The 22677-nt window shown below is 39.1% G+C and overlaps 1 protein-coding gene across 1 annotated transcript; it reads left to right on the top strand.

Annotated features, from left to right (window-relative positions):
- The first annotated feature begins 22083 nt into the window (after positions 1-22083).
- On the top strand, positions 22084-22365 carry SMIM36 (small integral membrane protein 36). Its single transcript, XM_056814825.1, has one exon. The coding sequence runs from the start codon at positions 22084-22086 to the stop codon at positions 22363-22365; it is 282 nt and encodes a 93-aa protein (XP_056670803.1).
- The last annotated feature ends 312 nt before the right edge of the window (positions 22366-22677 follow it).

Consider the following 22677-nt stretch of genomic DNA (forward strand, 5'->3'; position numbering starts at 1 on the left):
GAAACCACAATTGTTTTGTTTTGTTTTTTAAATCTCAGAAACATCTAACTTATTGCCCTAGCCTCATTTTAACATTCTGAAAAATAGACCTACCTATCACTTGGGATAAGGAGTACCCAGGAGGAATGAACTAAAATCCTGGAAATTCTTGGAACTGCTAGAAACATTGGCCCAAATTCTATTCCCTGGCATTAATAATAGGAACATTGAAAGTTCAGCCCAGTTTCTACCTCCACTAAGAAGCTTTCTCTGACTCTCAAATATCCAGATAAAAATGTTCTTTCTCATCTCTAATCTTTCATACCAGGCTCTTTGACCCTCTCTATTGTGGTTGTGATTATCTGTATATTTATCTTATTTCCTCCCCATTAGATATGGTTCTTGAAGACCCCAACAAGTTCGTTTTCCATCTTTGAAACCTGGCATGATGAATTGTACATAGGTGTTTGAGAAATGTCTGTTAACTTGAAATAAAGTTGAACTGAAATAAGGAATTGAATGGAATTGAATTCAATTCAATTCAAACAATGATTCCTATCAGTGCAAAATAGACGATAGCAACACCAGGAAACAGAAGGCTGAGAATGTGTTGAAATGCTATGGACGTGACTAAGTTCCTAGTATGGAACAATAATGTAAAGAGAAAAGGAGGAAGGGGCTTATTAGAGTTGAATATGTGGGGTGGGAAGTCTTTATAGTAACACCAACTACAGGAGGATGGGAGGAGAATTAGAGTTCACATCATATATTCAGGGTAGATTCAGGAGCCTGTTTTGGGAAAGTCAGAGAATATATACTTTTTGTACTATAATGAGGTTAGGGCATTAAGTTAGACACGTCTCTGAGATAAAAAAAAAAACAACTATGATTCCAATAGATGGACAGGTAGTATGATCTTTTTCTAGAGGGCTCTAAGACTTGCAAAGTGCAAAGATATTCAAGTGTGGAATATTTAGGAACTAGAAACATGTTAGAAGTGAAAAACAAACCCACCCAGAATGAAAGTCCCTACAGGACCCTCTCCTATCTTCCACAGTACAAGGATGATATTAGAAAAATAAGTATTGTTTTATTAGTTTAGGGATAAAAAGGAGAGTGCTGGCTTGAGAAAAATTGGAGTTTGAAGCAGAGCTGAGAGAATGTGTTAGTTTCACTTGTTGACAGTTATAACCATTTTTCTGTGTCAATTACTCTCTGGCAGTTGGGAGTTGGTCTCTGGAAATTGCCAGAGACACACACTCAGAGACTCTCTCAGGGCTGGTGGAGTAACATCTTTGCCTCTCTCTCTGAGGGAAAGATCTGAAGGAGCTTAGTGTTTTCCTTTCCCAACTTAGGCAACACTATTGTCTATCTATTGCGGTTTTTATAGATTAATTTATATCTGAGAAGACCAAATAAAAACCTGGTCTTTGGTTTGGACTCTGAGTCTGTTGTTGTTTTATGCTTTTTTATAATTTTATAATTTTAATTTTATTTATTTTATATTTTTATTTGCTACTTTGCTATTTTATAATTTGACAACAAAGAATTATAAGGATAATAGTGGTAGTTTTATTTAGATAGTATAAATTTGGGTTAGTCAGGTCAGGGAGGATTAGTATAGCCTGTAAAACACAGGAGAAGAGGTTTCTTATGTAACCAGAGAGTTTATTTGGGTGGATTCAGAATCCCTTAGAATTAGAAATCCTTGTTATCCTTATATATTCCAATAAATATTTTATTATTTTTATAAGAGTTTCTTTAGTGTCCTTGCACCTGGCCCTGAAGGGAAGTTCAAATTTGAGCTTCATTTCATCACTGAAGATACTTTTGATTACAGCTATCAAAATCATCCAAACAGTTTTGAACTTGTATTGGCGAGTTTTCCATCTATATTTTTTATGTACCATGCCATCATCACTTATTTTTACAACAGTAAGTAAAAGAAAGGTAGAGTCAGTTACCCTTATTTTATAGATGAGGATGCTAAGGTCCAGGGAGGTTGTGACTTGGCCAAAGTAACATGGGAATAAACAGCAGAGATAGGATTCAAACTCACGTGTCCTGCCTCTAAACTCAGCTCACATTCCATGGAATGACAATGGAACCACACTGATGAAAACACTACATACTCCCCAGATCTCCATACCACCCCTCAATCTACCTTCAACTATCAACTACAATTAGAATGTTCCATGGAACAAACAAGAGGTCATTTATACTAAAACCTAGAAGAAAACCAGAAGAGGAATGTACCACACATTAATAAGGAATTCTAATGCCCCTAATTTGTAATGTGATCTGAATAATCTTGGACAAGTCTCATAGCTTCTCTTTGCCTTGGCTTCCCCTTGTGTCACGTGAAAGGATTCCATGAGGTGATATCTAAGATCCCGTCCGACTCAGAATTATCATTTCCACCCCAGCATCCCATGTACCCAGGATGTTATTGTATGCCTTCATCCCCACCCATCCCTGGCTTCTAGGAGTTCTCTGTTCTTGATGGGTCATAGAAATAGTACATTTCACACGGCGGCAAACATCCTTAGGAATGTTATCTCCTTGCCTTAGACTTTATCTTGCTATTGTGCTGTTTGTTTAGGAATTGGTCTCCATTCCGGACTATTGTGTGTCCTTAGCTAATTGTTATGGTTGCATTCCATTTCTCAAATGATCATATCTACTTAGGCATTCCGTGTTTATGGGAAATTGTAGTTGAGCTTTGGTGTTTATTCAGAAGGAATGAATTATTAGATTGGATGATTTTGAAGGACCCTTCTAGTTCCAAATCCTATGATTCTATTTGTAAGCCTTAAAGTGTCATGTAAATGCAAGCTACTATTATTACTCATGACCACCTAGTAATAATTGCTCACATATATATTGAACTTGGAAGTTTATAAAGCATTATATTACTTTAATTCTATTATTATCATCACATTACTGTATTCCCAAGATCTCACTGTCAAAAGCTGATGTTGGACTTGCCTCTCACAAAACAAAACAAATCTTTCACTATTTTTTTTCTTCTGAAAATTTCCCCAATGTAAAGTTCAAGATTTAAGCCAGTTCTTTTTTACTTCCTTAGATTCTTTGCTGCCTCTCCAAGCCATGTGCATTCATTAGAATTATGATCTTCTGAGGATCCATCCCAATTGCATAAGTATCTCATTTTTATCATGGGCTTCCATCGATAGCCAAAAGAGGAGCCTGAGCCTTGAAGGCCTCACAAATGGCACAGAGAAGGAAGTTTGGTGCCAACCCTTTCTTTTGAATTTCTCAGAGCAACCCAAATAGTTTTTCAATGTCTGGAGACATGAGATGAACTCACTGGACCACTCTCTTCTTTCCCACTGTTCTTTGCACTTTGGGGGCAATCCCAATGAAAGCTAAATTGTGTGTTCCTAATTTCTTTATGCACAACTCAGCCAAATGACCTTTTGCCAGCATTCAGTGAAGTTTAGAGAGATGCTTGTGGGATTTTCTGAGATTTGTTTCTTTTAAATGGTACTTTCCTCCTGTGTTTCTCTTTACTCATCTAGGGATTATAGAAGGTCTCAGCTTTCAGTACAGTGTTGCGTTGTTGGTTAAACACCATGTTCCTTAGGGACTTTCTTTTGGAGTAGTCCTTGAAGTGGAATCTCAAACTGCTCAATTTCTCAATCAAGTCTGTGCCCAATAAAAATGAATTTGATTCCATTAAGGCTGTGTCTACATTGCAAAACTAGTCAGGACAGAGAAGGAGGGATGGAAAATTGGATTCAAATTACTTATAATTTTAAAAAATAGGTTACTAATGGTCCAGAAAAGATTCTGATTTTATAGGCCTAGTTTGTTTGTTTTTTCATAATAGAAAGTCCCTACTCCAGCCATGTACCCTTAAGACTGAGAGTGGTACAGTAGATTGAGTGCTTTGCCTAGTATTGGGAAATCTTCAGCTCAAATGTACCTCAGATATTTAGTTACCTTGTGAACCTGGGCAAGTCACTTAACCTCTTCATGCCTTACTTTTCTCAACTATAAAATGGGGGTAATCATAGAGCCTACCTCTCAGGGTTATTGTGAGGATGAAATAAGATAATATTCACTAAAAGTACTTAGCACAGTGCCTAGAACATAGTAGGCACTATATACATGCATAATTTCTTCTCTTCTCCTATCTGGCACCTCTCCATCTCCATCTTTTCCACACTTCACAAGGAACTTCCATGCAATTGAAAGCATTTGAGATTTGGAGTCAGAGGTCCTGAGATAAAATTCTGACTCCACTACTTACTACCTGTGTAAACTTGAGCAAATCATTCAACTTTTCTGGGCCTTTGGTTTCCTGATCTGTAAAATGAGGGTGTTGGACTAGAGGGCATCCAGGATACTTTTCAGTTCTAAATCTATGATCCTAAAACTTCTACCTTCCATGCAGCCTTTCCAATGACCAATTCCTTTTTTTTTAACCTTTACCTTCATTTGAATAATCAATACTGTATCAATTCCAAGGCAGAAGAGCAAGAAGGGGTAGGCAATGGAGTTTAAGTGACTTGCCCAGGGTTACACAGCTAGGAAAGTTTAGAACCAGATTTGAATGCAGGATTTTCTGTCTCCAGGCCTGATTTTCTATCTACTGAGCCACCTAGATGTCCCCAACAGATCCTTGTCTTGACATCAAGAAGTAGGAAATCACATGGGCAAGCCTGAATGAAGCTACATTATTGCCTCTGAAAACACTTGGTTCCCTGAACATTCTGCGGGGATCCAGGAGAAAAAAACACTATCCACAAGCAGAGGACAAACTGTGGGAGTAAAAACACTGAGGAAAAGCAACTGCTTGACTACAGGGGTTGAGGGGATATGATTGAGGAGAGATGCTAAATGAGCACACTAATGCAAATACCAACAACATGGAAATGGGTTCGAATCAAGGACACATGTGATACCCAGTGGAATTGTGTGTCAGCTAGGGGAGGGGTGGGGGTGGGGGAGGAAAAGAAAATGATTTTTGCTTCCAATGAATAATGTTTGAAAATGACCAAATAAAATAATGTTTAAACATTTTTAAAAAATTAAAACAAGTGTGTATAATGTTAAAAAATAAAAAAATTATAAATAAATAAAAAAAACTTGATTCTTTTCAGCATCCCTGAGCTGCCTTAATTCACATTAATGTGTAGTAAAATTGAAGCCTCTAATTGGACTATTATGGACACTCTCTTTTTGCTTTATCCAGAAGAACATCATGCCCCAGATCCCTGCTTTCTTGAAATTTGGTGTTCAGGGTCTGGAGTTTTGGTGGTGGGGGCTAACTATCAATTTAGGAAATCTATTGATCCTGAAATTATCTCTTTTTGACCTATATTGAAGGTCAGTTTTAAGTAGATACCTTATATTTTCGTTATTTTTTCAATCTGTAGATTTTGTTCTAATATTTGTTAGACATCTACTATATGGGTAAGGTTTCCCGCCTTCTATTCTAAGCTATTCATTTTCCATTTTTTCCAAATAGGGCTCTAATTTTCCTTTTAATTTCACCTCTTTAACTCTTATTAGGCACTCTTATAGTCGTGGCCAGGTCACTTTTTCCCCCGGTTGTCCTCATATATGGAATGATTCTCTTCTTTTTGTCTCTTGTTCTCCTCTTACCATGAATTTTCTTCACTATGCTTGATGTCTTCTTCTGTTTACTCATCATCAGACTCATCTCTTAGACTGAGATTTTATGTTCTGGTCAGCCTCTCTGGCACTTCTACATGGATTATATAGGCATAATTTTATCCTGAACTCTCTTGAGATTGGATACCATTATTGCTACCACTGCCAATATGGATGAGGTAGCTGGCATGAAGCTCTAACCTCTTCCCTAATCCTTGGTTTCTCTTTTAGTCTCTGGGTCTACTTTGGATTCAAGCCTCAATTGGTCTCCTTCACTTTTCAGGATCTTTAACCTAAAGTTAGTTTCATCCCCTATTGAACCCCTGACTGAATGACATGTTGGAGATCATCTTGATCTCAAGTCTTCTGTCTGATCCTCTTCTTTCTGGTGCCTAGTAGCTGAAACTGTCCTTTCTCCTGTTTTGACTCCCAATTCTCTAGCTAGTGTATGGTCAAGCCCTGTCTCCATGCCAAGTGACCTGTTCTGACCCGTCTTTTTATGGAAGACCAAAAGGAGAAATTTGTTTCAGGCATTACTCATTAGATGTCCACCCTATACCAGTCCCTACCCTCTGATCATCCTTTTATTTTCTTTAAGACTGAATGTCAGGGGCAATTGGGTAGCTCAGTAGATTGAGAGCCAGGCCTAGAGATGGGAAGTCCTAGGTTCAAATCTGACCTCAGATACTTCCCAGCTGTGTGACCCTGGGCAAGTCACTTAGCCCCCATTGCCTAGCCCTTACCATTCTTCTGCCTTGGAACCAGTACAGAGTATTAATTCTAAGATGGAAGGTAAGGGTTTTTAAAAAAGTGGAATTGGGCATCAGCTACAGGAGGGGTGTTGGGGGAGAGGAGGAAAAGAACATGAATCTTGTAACCATGAAAAAATATTCTAAATTAATTAAATAAAATTTTTAAAAGTTCATATCCCCTCCCTAACTTCTGCACTCTGTTGGTCCTTCAGAACAGGGATAACCTAAACAGCTACCCACAGCATCTGCCCAGGAGCCCCTAGGGAAATTATGTACCTACCCCCCATACCCAGCCAACTTTGTGATTGTAACCAGTGCCTTTAAGAGAGTATTCTTTTTTTAATTAAATGTTTTATTTAATTAATTAATTTATAATATTTTTCCATGGTCACATGATTCATGTACTTTCCCTCCTTTCCCCCCCATAACTGAGACACAATTCCCCTGGATTTTACTTATGTCATTGATCAAGACCTATTTCCCTATTATTGATAATTGCACCAGGGTGATCATTTAGAGCCTTCATCCCCAGTCATATCACCATCCACCCATGTAATCAAGCAGTTGTTCCTCTGGACTTGGATAGCGTTCTTTCTCAGAGAGTATTCTTGACCCCTGAGGTAGTGATCACTAAAAATCTTGCTTTCTCCATTTTCATTTTGAGTAACACAGATAAGATGAGAAAACATGGCTGGATTGTGATTAAATTGTGGTTAAGTATCATTATATCATCTTTCCCTCTGAAACCCATCTCTCTCTTCCAAACTTTCCTATTGCTGTCAAAAGTGCCAAGGTTTCTATAATTCGTGCCATCCATCCCTCAACCCCTCACCCCACACGGACCTGTCCAATCAGTGGCCATATCTTATCAGTTATATCTCCAGTTCTCTGAAATCTTTAGCCTTCTTCCTATTCGCAGAGACATTACCCTAGTTCAAGTCCTCGTCACCTCTCTCCTGGAATTGCCTCCTAATTGGTCTCCCTGCTTCAAGTCTCTCATTCCAGTCTATGCTCCCTCACCTACCAAAGTGATTTTCCTAAAGGGTCAGTTTGAATAAGTTGCTCCCTTGCTCAGTTAATCAACTCCCTTCTAGTTCTAGAATAAAATAATATGTTTTCATGTTTATCTCATCCTTTTTTGCTTCAACTTCTTATATAATAAACATTGTAAGATTATAATCATTTTGTTGGTGGTGATATATTTTTTTTAATTAATAAGAAACATGATCAAAAAATCATGTCCAGTCCATGGGCATGGCACAGCACAGGGATTTGCTAAAATATTCCAGAATCATTATAGATTCAGGAGTTTGATGATTACTTTAAAATCATAGATTTGGAATTGCAATGGACATTAGAGGTCATTTGGCCTCTCTGCTCATTTTCCAAATGAAAAAACCAGGGATACTAGGTGGCTTGCCTAGGATTTGAACTCAGGACATCTTACTCCATTTACTTTTCTGTCTACTATGCTCCCTTCTAGACAAATTGAAAGAATTCTTAAGGTATTTATCACCTAGGAACAAAGTTATAGTTACATATAATCAACTTTTGACTATGCTAATAGAGTGGAGCAGAGGCATGGCTAGTTCAAGAGTAGCAAATGATCCAAAACTCATTTGTCTTACTTTGTGATGTCTCCCTGTTAATACGTGAGCTTCTTCAGAGCAGAGACTGAGTTGCCTTTCTATATTTTATCCCTAGTGCTTAGCACTTAATAAATGCTTTTCTATCCATTCATTCATTGGGGGGGATTCGTTCTATGATGTACGAGGCAGGAAGTAAATTTACCTTCCTAAACGTCATTTTCCACAAGCTGATGCTGAGATAAGTTCACTACACTGAACACACACAGAATGATGGCCTGGGTGCTGGGGGGACAATGGGAAGAGGGGGGTGAAAGGAGAGAATGCTCCAAGATTCACTGGGTGTTCAAGAGTCAGGAGTCTCTACCTTGCCAAGAGTAATTCCATTATTTGGATAATGAAGAAGAAAATAGCCCTTGAAATCTCTTAAAAGAAAGTGGCCATGCTGGAAAACATCGTCTCTTTCACGAATACTAAAGATATTATTTTGTTGATATAAAGACATAGAAAATGATGGGAGAAGGAGGGAAAGAAGAGAGAGGGGAGAGAGAAGAGAGAGCCATCCTTATCCTCACGCGCATTTCCTCTCCTAAGCAAGGAAGGAAAAAAACCAACTGTTGGGTTTAGGCTTGCCATAGGGATGTGGTCTTCCATTGCCCTCTCCTGGCAGGGAATCAAACTGCAACTGACTTCAGTTGGAGAAAACAAGGCTTACCCAAAATATTAAGGAGAGCCCTTTTCTGACTAAAGGATCTTCTAAATTCGGAAGCCCTGAGCTTAATGATCCAAGAATACTCAGTCCCAATCATAGCAAAATAACTATAAAATGCCATAAACTCCTGACCAGGGAGACAGGGTTCAGAAAAAAATAGCTGAAATTTCCAGTCATTCTGTTTTTCAGTAATTTTCAGTCACGTATGAATCTTCAGGACCCTCTTTGGAGTTCTTGACAAATATAGTGGAGTGGTTTGCTATTTCCTTCTCCATCTCATTTTTTTTAAAACTCTACCTTCCATTTTGGAGTCAATACAGTGTACTGGTTCCAAAGCAGAAGAGAGGTAAGGGCTAGGCAATGGGGGTTAAGTGACTTGCCCAGGGTCACACAGCTGGGAAGTGTCTGAGGCCAGATTTGAACATAGGACTTCCCATCTCTAGGCCTGACTCTCAATCCACTGAGCTACCCAGCTGCCCCCCTCCATTTCATTTTACTGATGAGGAAACTGAGACATACAGAGTTAAGTAACTTGTCTAGGGTCACGTAGCTAGTAAGCACTTAAGGCCAGATTTGAACTCAGAAAAGGGAGTCTTCCTGACAAGGTCTGGTACTGTGTCTGCCAGTCACTCTAAAAGGATGCAATTAATTCAGTCATCTAGATGCTTCTTTCCTCAATTACCTCCAAGCTATGCCAAACCCCTAGATGTTTGCAAATATATAAAAGGAAATGCTTCCAAATCTTCTCCTTCCTTCTGGCCTTGCATCTCAGAATAGTAACCTAGGAGTCAAGAGACCTGTGTTTTAATCCTAGTTCTACTATAAACTAAGTCAGTTTCTCCCTCTGGGCCTCCCTTTTCTCTTGTGGAAAAAGGTGGGGGCCCAGGGATGGAGTAACCCCAAAATCATTGCAAGGTCCAACATTCTAAGAATGCATATTTCACCAAAGGTAAGTCAGTGCCACCTCTGGTCCCTTACTAAGCCTCTAGTCCTTTATTATTCCCTTTTCTCATTTTTCTCCCTCCTTTTTTTCTATTCTTCTGTCTTAAAATTAAATGAAGTTCAAATCTGACCTCAGAGTTGTGTCACCCTGAGAAAGCCGCTTAACACCCATTGCCTAGCCCTTGCTGCTCTTAAGTCTTAGAACCAATGCATAGTAGTGCAAGGATTTAAAAAAATTAAATGATGACATTTATAGACTACCTACTACATTCAAAGAATTACATTAGATACTCTTAAGACCAAAGAAATAGAAAACCAAAGTATGCCCCTACCTCTCAAGAAACTAACTCTATGATACAGTGGAAAGAGTCCTGTCTCTAGAATCACAGGTCCTGGGTTCAAATCCTCTCTCTAACTTTAAATAACTGTGTTAACCTGAGCAAATTTGTTTGACCTCAGTTTCCTAATTTGTAAAATGATAGGAAGGGTGGAGTGAGTAGACTAGATAACTTGTAAAGTCCCTCTAAAAGTTTATAGTTCTTGCATTACACTTGAAGAATAAAACCCACATGTGTGATAAAATTTAAATAATAATTGATGATTGAGAAAATAATTCAAGATAACTGAGAAAAAAATGTTGCAAGGCTGCACATGATTAAATTATTTAACTCTCTGTGTGTGTTTGTGTGTCTGCACATAGAGACAATAATTACTATGAATTCAAAAAAGGAGAAAGGATACTTCAAGCTGAAAAGCTAAAATAAGGCTTTATAGAGGAAATAGGATTTAAGCAAAATTTGAATGATGGGCAAAATGTAAATAGGTGGGTAGTAAGTCAGCTATATGGATGAAGGGCAGCTGGGTAGCTCAGTAGATAGAGATCCAGGTTAGAGATGGGAACTTCTGAGTTCAGATCTGGCCTCAGACACTTCCTAGCTGTGTGACCCTGGTCAAGTCACTTAACCCCCGTTGCCCAGCCTTTACCACTTTTCTTTTCTTCCTGGGAACAAATACTTAGTATCTATTCTAAGGCAGAAGGTAAAGGGTGTATGTGTGTGTGTATATATATATATATATAATTTTAGTTTGACTGGAGTGTAAGATCTATGTAGAAGGAAAGGGGGGGGAGATTAGGAAGGAAGATTATGGAGACCTTCCAATGGGAGTTAAGGCGTTTAAAACTTTATTTTGTAAGTAAATAGGAGCCACTGAAGGATTTTGAGAGATGAAATAGAATGAATTTAGAATATTTCTAGAAAGATATTCCTCTCTGATGGAATACTATTGTGCTCAAAGGAACAATGAAGTGGAGGAATTCCATAGGAACTGGAAGGACCTCTAGGAAGTGATGCAGAGCAAGAGGAGCAGAACCAGGAAAACATTGTACACAGAGACTGATACACTGTGGAACAATTGAATGTAATGGACTTCTCCATTAGTGGCAATGCAGTGATCCTGAACAACCCGGAGGGATCTATAAGAAAGAACACTATCCACATTCAGAGGAAAAACTGTGGAGGTAGAAACACAGGAGAAAAACAACTGCTTGATTACATGGGTCGAGGGGACATGGCTGGGGATGGAGACTCTAAATGAACATCCTAGTGTAAACAACAACATGGAAATAGGTTCTGATCAAGGATACAAGTAATACCTAATGAAATTGCACATCAGCTGCAAGAAGGGTGGGGGTAGGGGAGGGAGGGAAATAATATAATTCTTGTTACTAAGGAATAATGTTCTAAATTGACTAAATAAATTAACTTAAATTAAAAAAAAAAAAGATATTCCTCTCATGGCAGTGTACATGGATTTTGTCCAGCGTCAGTGTCTTGGGACAGGAAAATAGGGCAGAAAAAAATAAACACAGCTTGTATATACTACTCAGACAAACCATGCTAGAATGGATCAGGCTTCAACTCTCATGATTGTCAGAGTCCTCAATTCTATGGTCTATTATGGTCTTTGAGATCACTAGCATTATATGAGTTATAAACTCAAACTTTATTTTTGTTCTTGAGTCATTCGAGTCATGTCCAACTCTTTGTGGCACAATCTGGGGTTTTCATGGCAAAGATATTAGAGGAATTTTCCATTTTCATTTAAAATATGAAGAACTGAGGCAAAAAGAGTAACTTACCTGGGTCACCCAGACGTAAGTGTCAGAGGCTAGATTTGAACTCAGGAAAATGAGTCTTCTTGACTTTAGACCCAGTGCTCTAGCCACTGAGCCACCTAACTTTGCATGAACTCAGACTAGCAGATACCAAGAACATCCATCCTAGCACATCCACACTGCAGGTGGAACCACACCACGATTTTCTTTTTTAATTTTCATTGATCTCTTTTGTTTTTATATCATCTCCTCTATTTGGTGAACCATCTCTCACAACAAAGAATAAAAAAAGAAAATGAGGGAGGCGGTTCAGCAAAAATGACCAATACATCAACCAAATCCGATATTGCGGTAATATTCCATACCTGTAATTTCCCACAACTTCTGAGAGATAGTGTTCTCATCTCTCCTCCAAAAAGAAGTTCAAGCCTTATCATTAAATTGCATTTAGCTTCATTTTGAGTTTATTTCCATTCCCATTGTCATAATTGTTGTTTACATTTGTATTTGGTTCTAAATTGCCTTGTGCTTTCAAAATCAAGTCATTTTTATTTTGAGGCAGTATAGTTTATTCAAATCCTTTGAAAAATGTTTTTTAAATGGTTATCAAGAGAACCAGCTGAGCCAAATCATCCCCAGAGAATTTAAAGAGTAAACTGGAAAGGGGCCAACAAATTAAACACCCCCTAACTGTGCCCCCTATCACAAAATGAAAAAGATCTGTATAAAGACTTCAGTAAGAAAGATTTTTCCCAGGGATGATATCATGATGGTAGAGTCACCACTTTGGGATTGTAACATCACAGTCTTTCATGCACTAAATGAGGCGTTAGAAGGAAGGTCTTTCTACAAAGAGAGCCAGCCAGTCTCCATTGGGGGTTCAGCTTCAGGACAGACACCCCAGAGGTGGAGGTTTGTCAACAATGCCAGTAAGGGAAACAAATTTGATTTGTCAATATAGAATCAAAGCACATCAGAATCGAGAACAAAACAGCCATGTACTAACCGGTGTCCTCCGGAATATAGTGGTAACCTTAGGAATAGGAGAAAAGTTTGTGCTTTTGCCCAAGAGAAAGCTATTTAGGAAGCAAAAACTACTCAGGAGAAGAGCTTAAGGTCAATCTGGAATGGGATATAAAATCACCAAGAGACAACAGAAAGAAAAGAGAGGAAGATCAAAGGCCAGGGTATATTTTCCACGTAAACTAAAAATTACAGATTATATGAACAGATGCCCTGATGGGAGCTAGCAAAGACAAGGGACCTAGATAAATATCCTATTTTCTTCTCCACTATCTTTGTCAGTCTGCACAGGTTATTTCATCCCCATGTGCCTCCCCTTCAGTTTTCTCAGTTTGACAAGCTTATTCTTTAAACTATAAAGTTTTGCTTGGCTGTCCTGTGTCTCCCCATAGTAAGGCCACTGATTATTAGTTGTTTGAAGTTGTTTCCGGTAAAATAAAGGAGCTGAGGTCCCTTTCAGAATGATATTATGCTCCATTAAGTTATAAACGTATCTTTTTTCAATAATCTACTGGGTGCTGACATTACATGAGCTATATGTAAAATTAAAAAAAAGGCACCTATTTACCGAAGCTTATTACTGATGTCATGGAAAAAGTCCTCTATGGGTCCAAATAAAAGGCTTCTCCACTGGCGTTAGACGAATGCCCTTGTTCACTGTGTTAATTACAGTGCACACTCCCCTTGGTGAAATCCAGAGCAATAAAAGCATCACCTGTAGACTGACCGAAGGAAAATGAAGCTCTAACGAACATAGCAGATGGTCTAGCAATGAGGAGGAAATATGGATCAGGCTGCATCAAATCTAAGGCACTATAATGCTATTAAGTATCAAAGTATTAAAGTATTCTTTAAGACTCCAACTTTTAACACCCATATTTCCCAGGGATGGTTAATCGTGAAATACTTTGATTTCAGAAGAATCAACATGACAAAATAACCCAAAGGGAAATGTCAAGACACATTCAGGTTTTCTCCTGAAATTTGTAATTTCATTACATTGATCACTGGGATTCCACTGAATCTGCTCTGGGAAAGGTTGGCTTAACTGAAATTAAACAGACACCCAAAGGAATGCATACCCCACCCGATCCTTTGCTCAAGGAAAATTCACTGGAATGGTACCAACTGGCTCCAGACTCCCAAGTGCCTGTCCTCCCTGTTCGTAGGGAGGAGTCACAGTTTGATGCAGATATATGGTAGAATACAATGTTCAAGGGTGGAGAAGACTGGGGATGGTGATTCATTCCAGAGCTGACTTCTTGCAGATACACTGGACATTCCAACACAGAAATGGGTGAGAGATAGGGAGAGAATATACAGATGGGTAGTTCAGGGATCAGGAAAGATTGGTGTATTCTATAATTAAGCAGAGCCCTTGGAGAAGAGGATATCTCCATTTTTTTTTAAACTCTTACCTTCTGTCTTAGAGTCAATACTGTATATTGGCTCCAAGACAGAAGAGTAGTAAGGGCTAGGCAATGGGGGTCAAGTGACTTGCCCAGGGTCACACAGCTGGGAAGTATCTGAGGTCAAATTTGAACCTAGGACCTCCCATCTCTAGGCCTGACTCTCAATCCACTGAGCCACCCAGCTGCCCCCAGGTATCTCCATTCTTGATTGGCTTGGAGAATCAGGTCTCTTCTGGTACGTGCAAGGGTTGGTAGGATGAAAAAGTACAATGGCTGTGGTCTAGAGTTAATAGCTTACACAGGACTATCAGAGGGCTAACTTTATCTCTTAAGGAGACATCTGTGACAAATAGCCCGTCAGTCTCTGCTTGAATATTATGTCTAATATATTGGGGAACTCAGGGTCCAGCATCTGTTGGTTGGTAACTATGATCATGCAAAAACTTTCCTTATATTGATCTAAATTCTGCTTTCCCTCACTGATATATTTCATTTTTGGTTCACCTACATTTCTTAACACTCCTAAACTCCAGAGAGCAAAAACTTTAAAAATTAAATTAAATTAAATTAAAAAATCTGCTTTCCCATTATTTCTATCCATGGGTTTAAAGTCTCGGCACTTATGCTATATAGCCCCCCAAAAAAATCTGTCTTTTCCATAATGTAGCCTTTTGAATATTTGAATTATCATGCCCCTCCCCTAAGTTTTGCTTTTCCAGGCCAAACAACCCCAATTCCTGCGATAGTTCTTCATATTACAGTTTTTATTCTTCTCACTAGCCTGGTCACACTCCATGTTATCAACTTCCCTCTTAAAATGTTGCCTCCAGAACTGAACGCAATACTCCAAATGTAGCTTAACTAATACTTTGGCACTCTGCCTTTCTGGTTCCACACATCATCTTTCCATTAATGCAACCTCAGATTGCATTAGCATTTTTGGCAGCCATACCATAACATTGCCTCATGTGAACTTGTAGTCCATTAAAACCCTTAAATATTTTCACATGACTGACCTATTGCTGAACCATGGCTCCCCTGTCCTCTACTTACTTGTTGAGTTGATTTCTTTAGATCCTTAGTGTAGGATTTAATATTTATTCCTATAAAATGTCTGTGTTTAAGGTTAGAGCCTGTATTTCATGCTGTCAAAAGCATTTTAAATTTCACATGTATTTGTCCAATGCATTAGCTATTCTTCTTAAATGTGTGCCATTTTCAATTTTGATAAATTATCTATCTTTTCAATAAAATAACTTATAAAAATGTTGAAATGAACAGAGCCAAATGCTGAGTCTTGTAATACTCCAAGTTGATGCCATCTAGACAGTTTAGATATAGATCCAAGCAGCAGAATCTAAACTTCTGAATTTTGGTGCCGCAGGAGACTTTTGAGAATTTCTTGGAAAGCAAAGCAGTTAATACTTAAAGATATTAATTCAGATTATTCACTTGAAGGTCAAATACTAAAGCTTAAACTTTAAATATTTTGGCCATGTTTATGAGAAAACAAGATTCACTGGAAAAAGGTCCTAGGTTCAAATCTGGCCTCAGACACTTCCCAGCTGTGTGACCCTGGGCAAGTCACTTGACCCCCATTGCCTAGCCCTTACCACTCTTCTGCCTTGAAGCCAATACACAGCATTGACGCCAAGATGGAAGGTAAGGGTTTAAAAAAAACATTAAAGAAGTAAGGGATTTGTTGAAGGTCTCACAGCCAATATGCGTCAAAAGGCAGGACTTGAACATTCGACAGCAGCTCTTTACCCACTATGCATACCACGATGCTTCTCATCTTCACAAATCAATTAATAAATACATACTGGATGTCTAATATGTGCTAGACACTATGCTAAGTGGTGACGATACCAAAATTAAAAAAAAAAAAGCAAAAAACAGTCCCTGCTCTCACAGAGCTCACAGTCCAAAAAGGGAGACAACAGCAAACAACTGTGTTAAAACAAGTTCTATACAAGATAAACTGGAAATAGTCACCAGAGGAAATGCACTTAAATTCAGTGGGGTCAGGAAAGGCTTCCTGGAGAAGGTGAGATTTGATCATCATTATTATTAATCAATGTGCTTTGGCTATTGCCTCCTCACACAGTTACAAATCCACTTACCTGAATTTCCATCATCTCTTCCATCTTGTCCATAAGAAGATTTATTTTATCTCTTGACACAATTATAAATGACCTGAACAACTGCATTCCCCTTTTAACTCCTCACTATTTCAGGAACCCTCATTATCCTCAGCATATCTCTCCATCATTCCACATCACCAACACCAGCACCATCATCAGTATCTTCTTGTGATCAGTTTCTCTTTAAGCACTTTCCGTTTTGACCACGAGATGGCGCAAGAGGAAAGCATCTGGGAACAAAATAGGCCTGATGGATGTTCACAGAGGGGAGAATTCAGGGATAGTTCAATAGAAGGAAATATCAGGGTAAATAAAGGATCTTTTATATGGCCTTTTTCATCTGGTATTTCCCCGAATATTCCTATGAGCAAATCCATGCACTTTTCTTCACCGTATCAATTTCAGTCACTTTTTACTCTTTTGGGGTTTTCTTGGCAAATACATTTGCCATTTCCTTCTCCTGCTCATTTTACAGATAAGAAAACCTAGGCAAACAAAATTAAGGGACTGGCCCAGGATCTCACAACTAATGCATGTCTGAGGCCAAATTTTAATTCACAAAAAAAAAAATTTTCCTGGTTCCAGATCTAGCATTCTATCCATTGAACCATCTAGTTGCTCCATAGTATCATGGAATCCTAGATTTAGAACTAGTAGGACGGAAAGCCAGGCCTGGAGACAGGAGGTCCTGGGTTAAAATCTAGCCTAAAATCTAGATACTTCCTAACTATGTGACCCTAGGCAAGTCACTTAACCCCAAATGTCTAGCCCTTGCCACTCTTCTGCCTTGGAACTGATACTTATTATTGATTCTAAGATATCAGGAAAGAATATTTTAAACAACAAAAAATTTGAAGCTTTGATTTAATTTTTATAAATATGAGGACCTTACTAAGCTCCAAATAAATATATGATGGTTGGGATATCTTATGTTCTCTAAATGAACAGGCAGAAAGAAAATTTAAGTTCATATTGAGTCCTTGTTAGTAGTTTATTGGAGAAAGCAACGTGTTTTTATATTTCAGTTTGTTTTTCTTATTTTATTACACGTAATTCTAGAAATAAAATGTTCAATGGCTTGAAACACTTTAAAGTTAAATAGTAGTTGTCCATTATGAGGAATTCTTAAGAACTGTCTAAAATACCCACTCTTGCTGAAATTTTGTTGGTTCAAGGTTTGCCTGAGATCAGCCAAAGCTTGATACTCTTCATAATTTTCCACTATTTGTTGCCTGTCATAATGAAATTCACCCCATAGTCCAACATATCCTATCAGTATGTGTCCAACTAATCAAATGGCACATCTGTTAATAAAACCTACAGGGCCTTTCCTTCCCAGAACAGAATGAAATGAAATGTAATAAGCCCCGACACTGATACTTGGAACAGTTTGTACTGTACATCATTTGGAGCGCACCTTCCAGATTCCTATCTCCATGTCAGAAGTCTCCTGGGATGCAGCTCACCAAAGACATTAATTCAGACAAAATAAGATAAGCCATCAAATCACAGAATGTCAGAGGTTGGGAGCAATCTTAAGGGTTTTCTAGTCCAATCAATCAATTAATATTTCTTAAGCAGCTACTATGGGCCATGCAATTAGGTGGCATGGTGGATAGAGCCCTGGGACTGTAATCAAGAAGATCTGGATTCAGATCTAGCCCCAGATATTTTCCAGCTGTATGACAAGTCCCTTCACTCCTCAGTTTCCTTATCTGTTAAATGAGCTGGAGAAGGAAATGACAAGGACAGCTAAGTGACCCAGTAAAGAGAGAACCAAACCTGGAGATGGGAGGTTCTACATGCAAATTTGACCTTAAATACTTCTTACTTAAGTGGCCCTGGGTAAATTGTTTAACCCCAATTGCCTAGCTATTACAACTCTTTTGCCTTGGAACCAATATTTAGTATCAGTTCTGAGACTGAAGGTAAGAGTTTTGTTTTTAAAAAAACAAGGAAATGGCAAAGCACCCCAGTATTTTTTGCCAGTAAAACCCCAAGAATCAGAAATGACTAAAAGACAACAATAACAATGTCCTAGGCAGTGTGCTAAACTCTCAGACTCCAAGAAGAGGAACAAAACAGGCCCTGCCTCAAAGAACTTAAAATCTAACCCTCTCGTTTTTGGGGGGTGAGGGAAGTGGGGCTCAAAAGGATGAAACAACTTACCCAAAGCCATATAGATACATGGCAAGACCACAACTCAAACCCAGATCTTCTGATATTGAGTCTTGCACTCTTTTTATATGCCACATCTAATGCAGAGCTTTAACTAAGGTCTGAAGGCTGAGACTTTGTGCCCAGGTACCAAATTAAGAAAGCACTGAAAGCTCTTAGACTCATTTAAAGACACCGAAACAACAGAATTTATCATCTATTTGTTAGTGTTGACAATAGACCTGTGGTTTCTTTTATATGGGAAGTTCTTGAAGTGGAGTTTTCTACAATAAGACCAGCTGATGCTCAGCAACTTACAGTCTTTGAGAGATGCTCAGAACACTGGTAGGCTAAGTGATTTTGCCCAGGGTCCCACTGCCAGCATCTACTCCGGATGGATTTATCCCTAGGACTTCCTGACTTCCAGCATCTAGTTAAGAGGAAAAGTTAGTTAGAAAAAGAAACCCTCAGATAACTAACTTCCTTCCTTTTTCTGACAGGTTCATCTCAAATGAGATGCATTCTAAACCCAGGAGTACCATAACCCCTGTGTTTGCCCTCCTCCAACAGGCTCCAAAGCAGCTGCTTTCAGGTTACCCAGGATCTTCCCTACTTCAGTTGTCCTCCACTTAAAAAGATGCTTGGGGTGTGTTCCGGGCCCTTTGCCCCAGCAAGAAAATATGTTCATTACAACCTTGTTTTAAAATAACAAAAGAATGCTTAGACATTACAAATAAATAACCATCTATTATACATAACATAAATTATATAATAAAAAATAAAGACAAAAAATTCTTAAAGCTGATTATAATAGAATAAAAAGTTATCTTTGCATTGATAAAGGTTCTATTTAAAATGCATAATATAATATGATATTATAGATATAATGGAATATAGTATATAATACAATAATATGATAGGTGATAAGTTCTGTTGTTTCTGTATTTTTGAAGGCATCTACAGGCTTTCAATGCCCTCTAAATTTGGCATCTGGGGGCAAAGACTCAGCCTTCATACCTTAGTTAAGGTTCTGCACTAGACATGTGGCATATAAAAAGAGCACAAGACTCAGTATCAGAAGTAATGTAACACAACTCCACTGAAGTCTTTTCCTAATACTTCTAGCAGTGGTGGGTGGTTGAAGGTATTAGACTAGTGAGGAAGGGACTTGTTTAAATTTACTACTTTCTCCACACTCCTCTTTCAGTGACCCATTGGACATGGCTCAGTTTTCATTTCAAATAATAAGCTTCAGATTAAAAAAGTGCTGAAAACAGGAAGTGGTCAATGGTGCTCCCTCCGATACCAGTCACAGCATCCCCCACCCCCAACAAGAGCGATTAAACTTATTTATTTAGAGAACAGTCTGAATACACTTATTCTTCTGTTTTTAGGAAGCTATAAAAATATGAATCAATAAAGTCTCCTCTATACTTCTGTGAGTCCCTATTATGCTAAGAAAGAAAGTAATACAGTAATAACATCTCTCTCTGTCCCTGTCCCTCTCTCTGTGTCTCTCTGTCTCTCTCTCCCCTCCCTCCCTAGTTTCCTCTTTCCTTCTCCCTCTTCCTTCCTCCCTTCCTCCCTCCTTCTCTCTATTTTTCTACCTTCTATCTCTCCCTTCTCTCTCTCTCCCTCCCTCCCTCCCTCTCCTCTTTCTCCCCCCTCATCTCACCACATATTGCCACATTTAAACAGTGAAACACATAGATAAGTCATGCAATGTTTAACCACATTTTTAATAATCTTAGATAAACTAGTTTAAACAACAGCCAAAAGAAAAAACTCTTAAGAAATGGGGATTGTGAAATAAGCATACCTCTCTTCAGAAAGAAAAGGCAAAGGAAGGAAAAGGAGGTGGCAGAGAGAAGAAGGGGAGAGAAGAGGAGAATACAAAGGGGGAAGGAGGAGGAGGCAGAGAAAGAGGAAAGAGAAGGAGAAACCACTTGTTTTGCATCAGTCCCTCCATGTAAACTGAACAAAACAGAATCTGCCTAAATGTGAATGTGTTTCATGACCCATGAGTTCACCACTACCAGCTTCATCACTGATACTTCACTCCTACCTCCCTAGTAACTGCTGTCTTTGACTCTTGCCCCATCCATCTCCTGATCCACTCTTTTGTTAGCTGGCAGCAACTGTGCAAATTCCACTGGAAACCCCATTAACCTTACCCACAGCATACCCACTTCCTGTCCCCAGACTACCTGGTGGCTTTAGCAGGTGCTAGGGCAGTAAACAATGAATAAGAGCCCTGCCCCAATGTGTTCCTTTTCAGAGAAAACGAAGAGGTTTCATAAGCAGTATTGTCAACTAGGGTATAGCTCTCATGACATTATCTTTGCCTTAACGCATCCCTCCTTCTGAACTTGCCCATTTCTGTTGAGAGCCACCACCCTTCCAGTCATCCACATACACATTCTTGGTGTCATCTTCCACACTCCATTATCTCTCAGCCTACATATCCATTCAGTTACCAAATCTTATCACTTCTATCTACACAATATCTTTAACATATGTCCCCTTCTCTCTTCTCCCACAGGCCTTCATCACCTCTCCTTATCTCCTAACTGACTTCTCTGCTTCAAGTCTTTCCTTGCTTGAATTCGTCCTCCACTCAGCTTTTGTTTGTCATTGTTGTTCAGTCATTTTCAGTTGTGTCTGACTCTTTCTGAGTTCAGTTAGGGTTTTCTTGGCAAAGATACTAGAATGGTTTGCCATTTCCTTCTACAGCTCATTTTATAGATGAGAAAATCGAGGCAAATAGGATTAAAGTGACTTGCCCGGGATCAAACAGCTAGTAAGTCTCTGAAGCCAGATGAACTTAGCTGTCCTGATTCAAAAGTTGGCACTCTATCCACTGTGCCACCCAACTGTCCACTCAGCTACCAGAAACTACCCTTCTAGTTCTAACTTTCCATAATGTTTACTTGTAATCTCTTTGGAGGGGGGAAAGACAGAAGAAGCACTTAAAGCATTCATTTATCTTTGTAGCCATTCCTCCAGCATCCACCACTGAGCAGTACAGCCAGGTGATACAGAGGCTAGAGTGACTCCGCTAAAATCAAGAAGACCTGAGTTCAAATTTGACTTCCTACACATATACTAACTGTGTGACTATGGGCAAGTCATTTAGTCTCTGTTTGCCTCAGTTTCCTCAACTGTAAAATGATAGTACCAGTGCCTACCTTGCAGGGTTGTTGGGAGGATCAACTCAGGTGACATTTATAAAGCATTTAGCACAGTGTTTGAAAGCTTGTTCTCTTCCCTATGTATTCATCCTGCATATTAAGTGCTTCATAAGTGTTGGCTGGGCATTGTTCTTTAAATCTCTCTAATTTATTTTAATATTCCAGCAGCATTTGGGGAGGAAGGGAGCGGACATTGGGAAACAAATAGTGGGTGAGCTTGGAGAGGCAGTCTCTGTGCTTTGAAATCCAGCATTAAAAGAAGGTGCTTAAGTTATTAAAGTGAGCCATTTTAATCAGCCAGCCCTCCTAGAGGACTAGGGATTAATGTATTTTTACCACAAAGCCAATGAATCTATTCTGGTCATTTCAGGATCGCTCTCCCCAGCAAGGGAGAAAATTCTTCTGCCCTCTCAGCAGGGTAAGAAGATGGAGTTTTACCTGGAAATTGATCCTGTTACCTTGAATTTGATTATCCTAGTAGCAAGCTATGTCATCTTGCTGCTGGTTTTTCTCATCTCCTGTATCCTCTATGATTGTAGAGGAAAAGACCCCAGTAAGGAGTATGCGCCCGAGGCCCCTCTGGACCCTCCACAGCCCATCCAGCTGGTATTAATGCAGCAGAGTTCTCCTGGGAGCCACTGGGCAAAGGGACCTGGATTGCCTTATGGTACTTCGGCTCCTCTTGGGAAGAAGAATACAGTAGTGTGAAGGGTGCCAAGCAGGCAGCGGGCAAGGGTTGGACCCTTTCTTGACAGGCTCTACTCCTCCATCATGTTTGCCTTCTCCTGGCACAGGACCAGCTTAAGCAAGTAAGTAGAAGCCCTCCCTTCTTTATCCTTGCCTACCCTAGCCCCCTACTTTGCTGCTGCTGAGTTCACCGTTTGGAGGTATTAAAGCTAGAAGGGTGGCATTTGGTCATGCTCTCCAGTAGGAAAATCTGGATGATATTATTAGAATAGAGATAGCATGTTTAAGTCTACAAACCTGCTGTCAGGACAGGACAGGAAATATAAAAGCTTC

Source organism: Monodelphis domestica, chromosome 2 (genome assembly GCF_027887165.1).
Source record: "Monodelphis domestica isolate mMonDom1 chromosome 2, mMonDom1.pri, whole genome shotgun sequence".
Lineage (NCBI taxonomy): Eukaryota > Metazoa > Chordata > Mammalia > Didelphimorphia > Didelphidae > Monodelphis > Monodelphis domestica.

Coding starts and splice junctions, on each gene's coding strand:
- SMIM36 (XM_056814825.1), top strand. CDS start 22,084: ATGGAGTTTTACCTGGAAATTGATCCTGTTACCTTGAATTTGATTATC.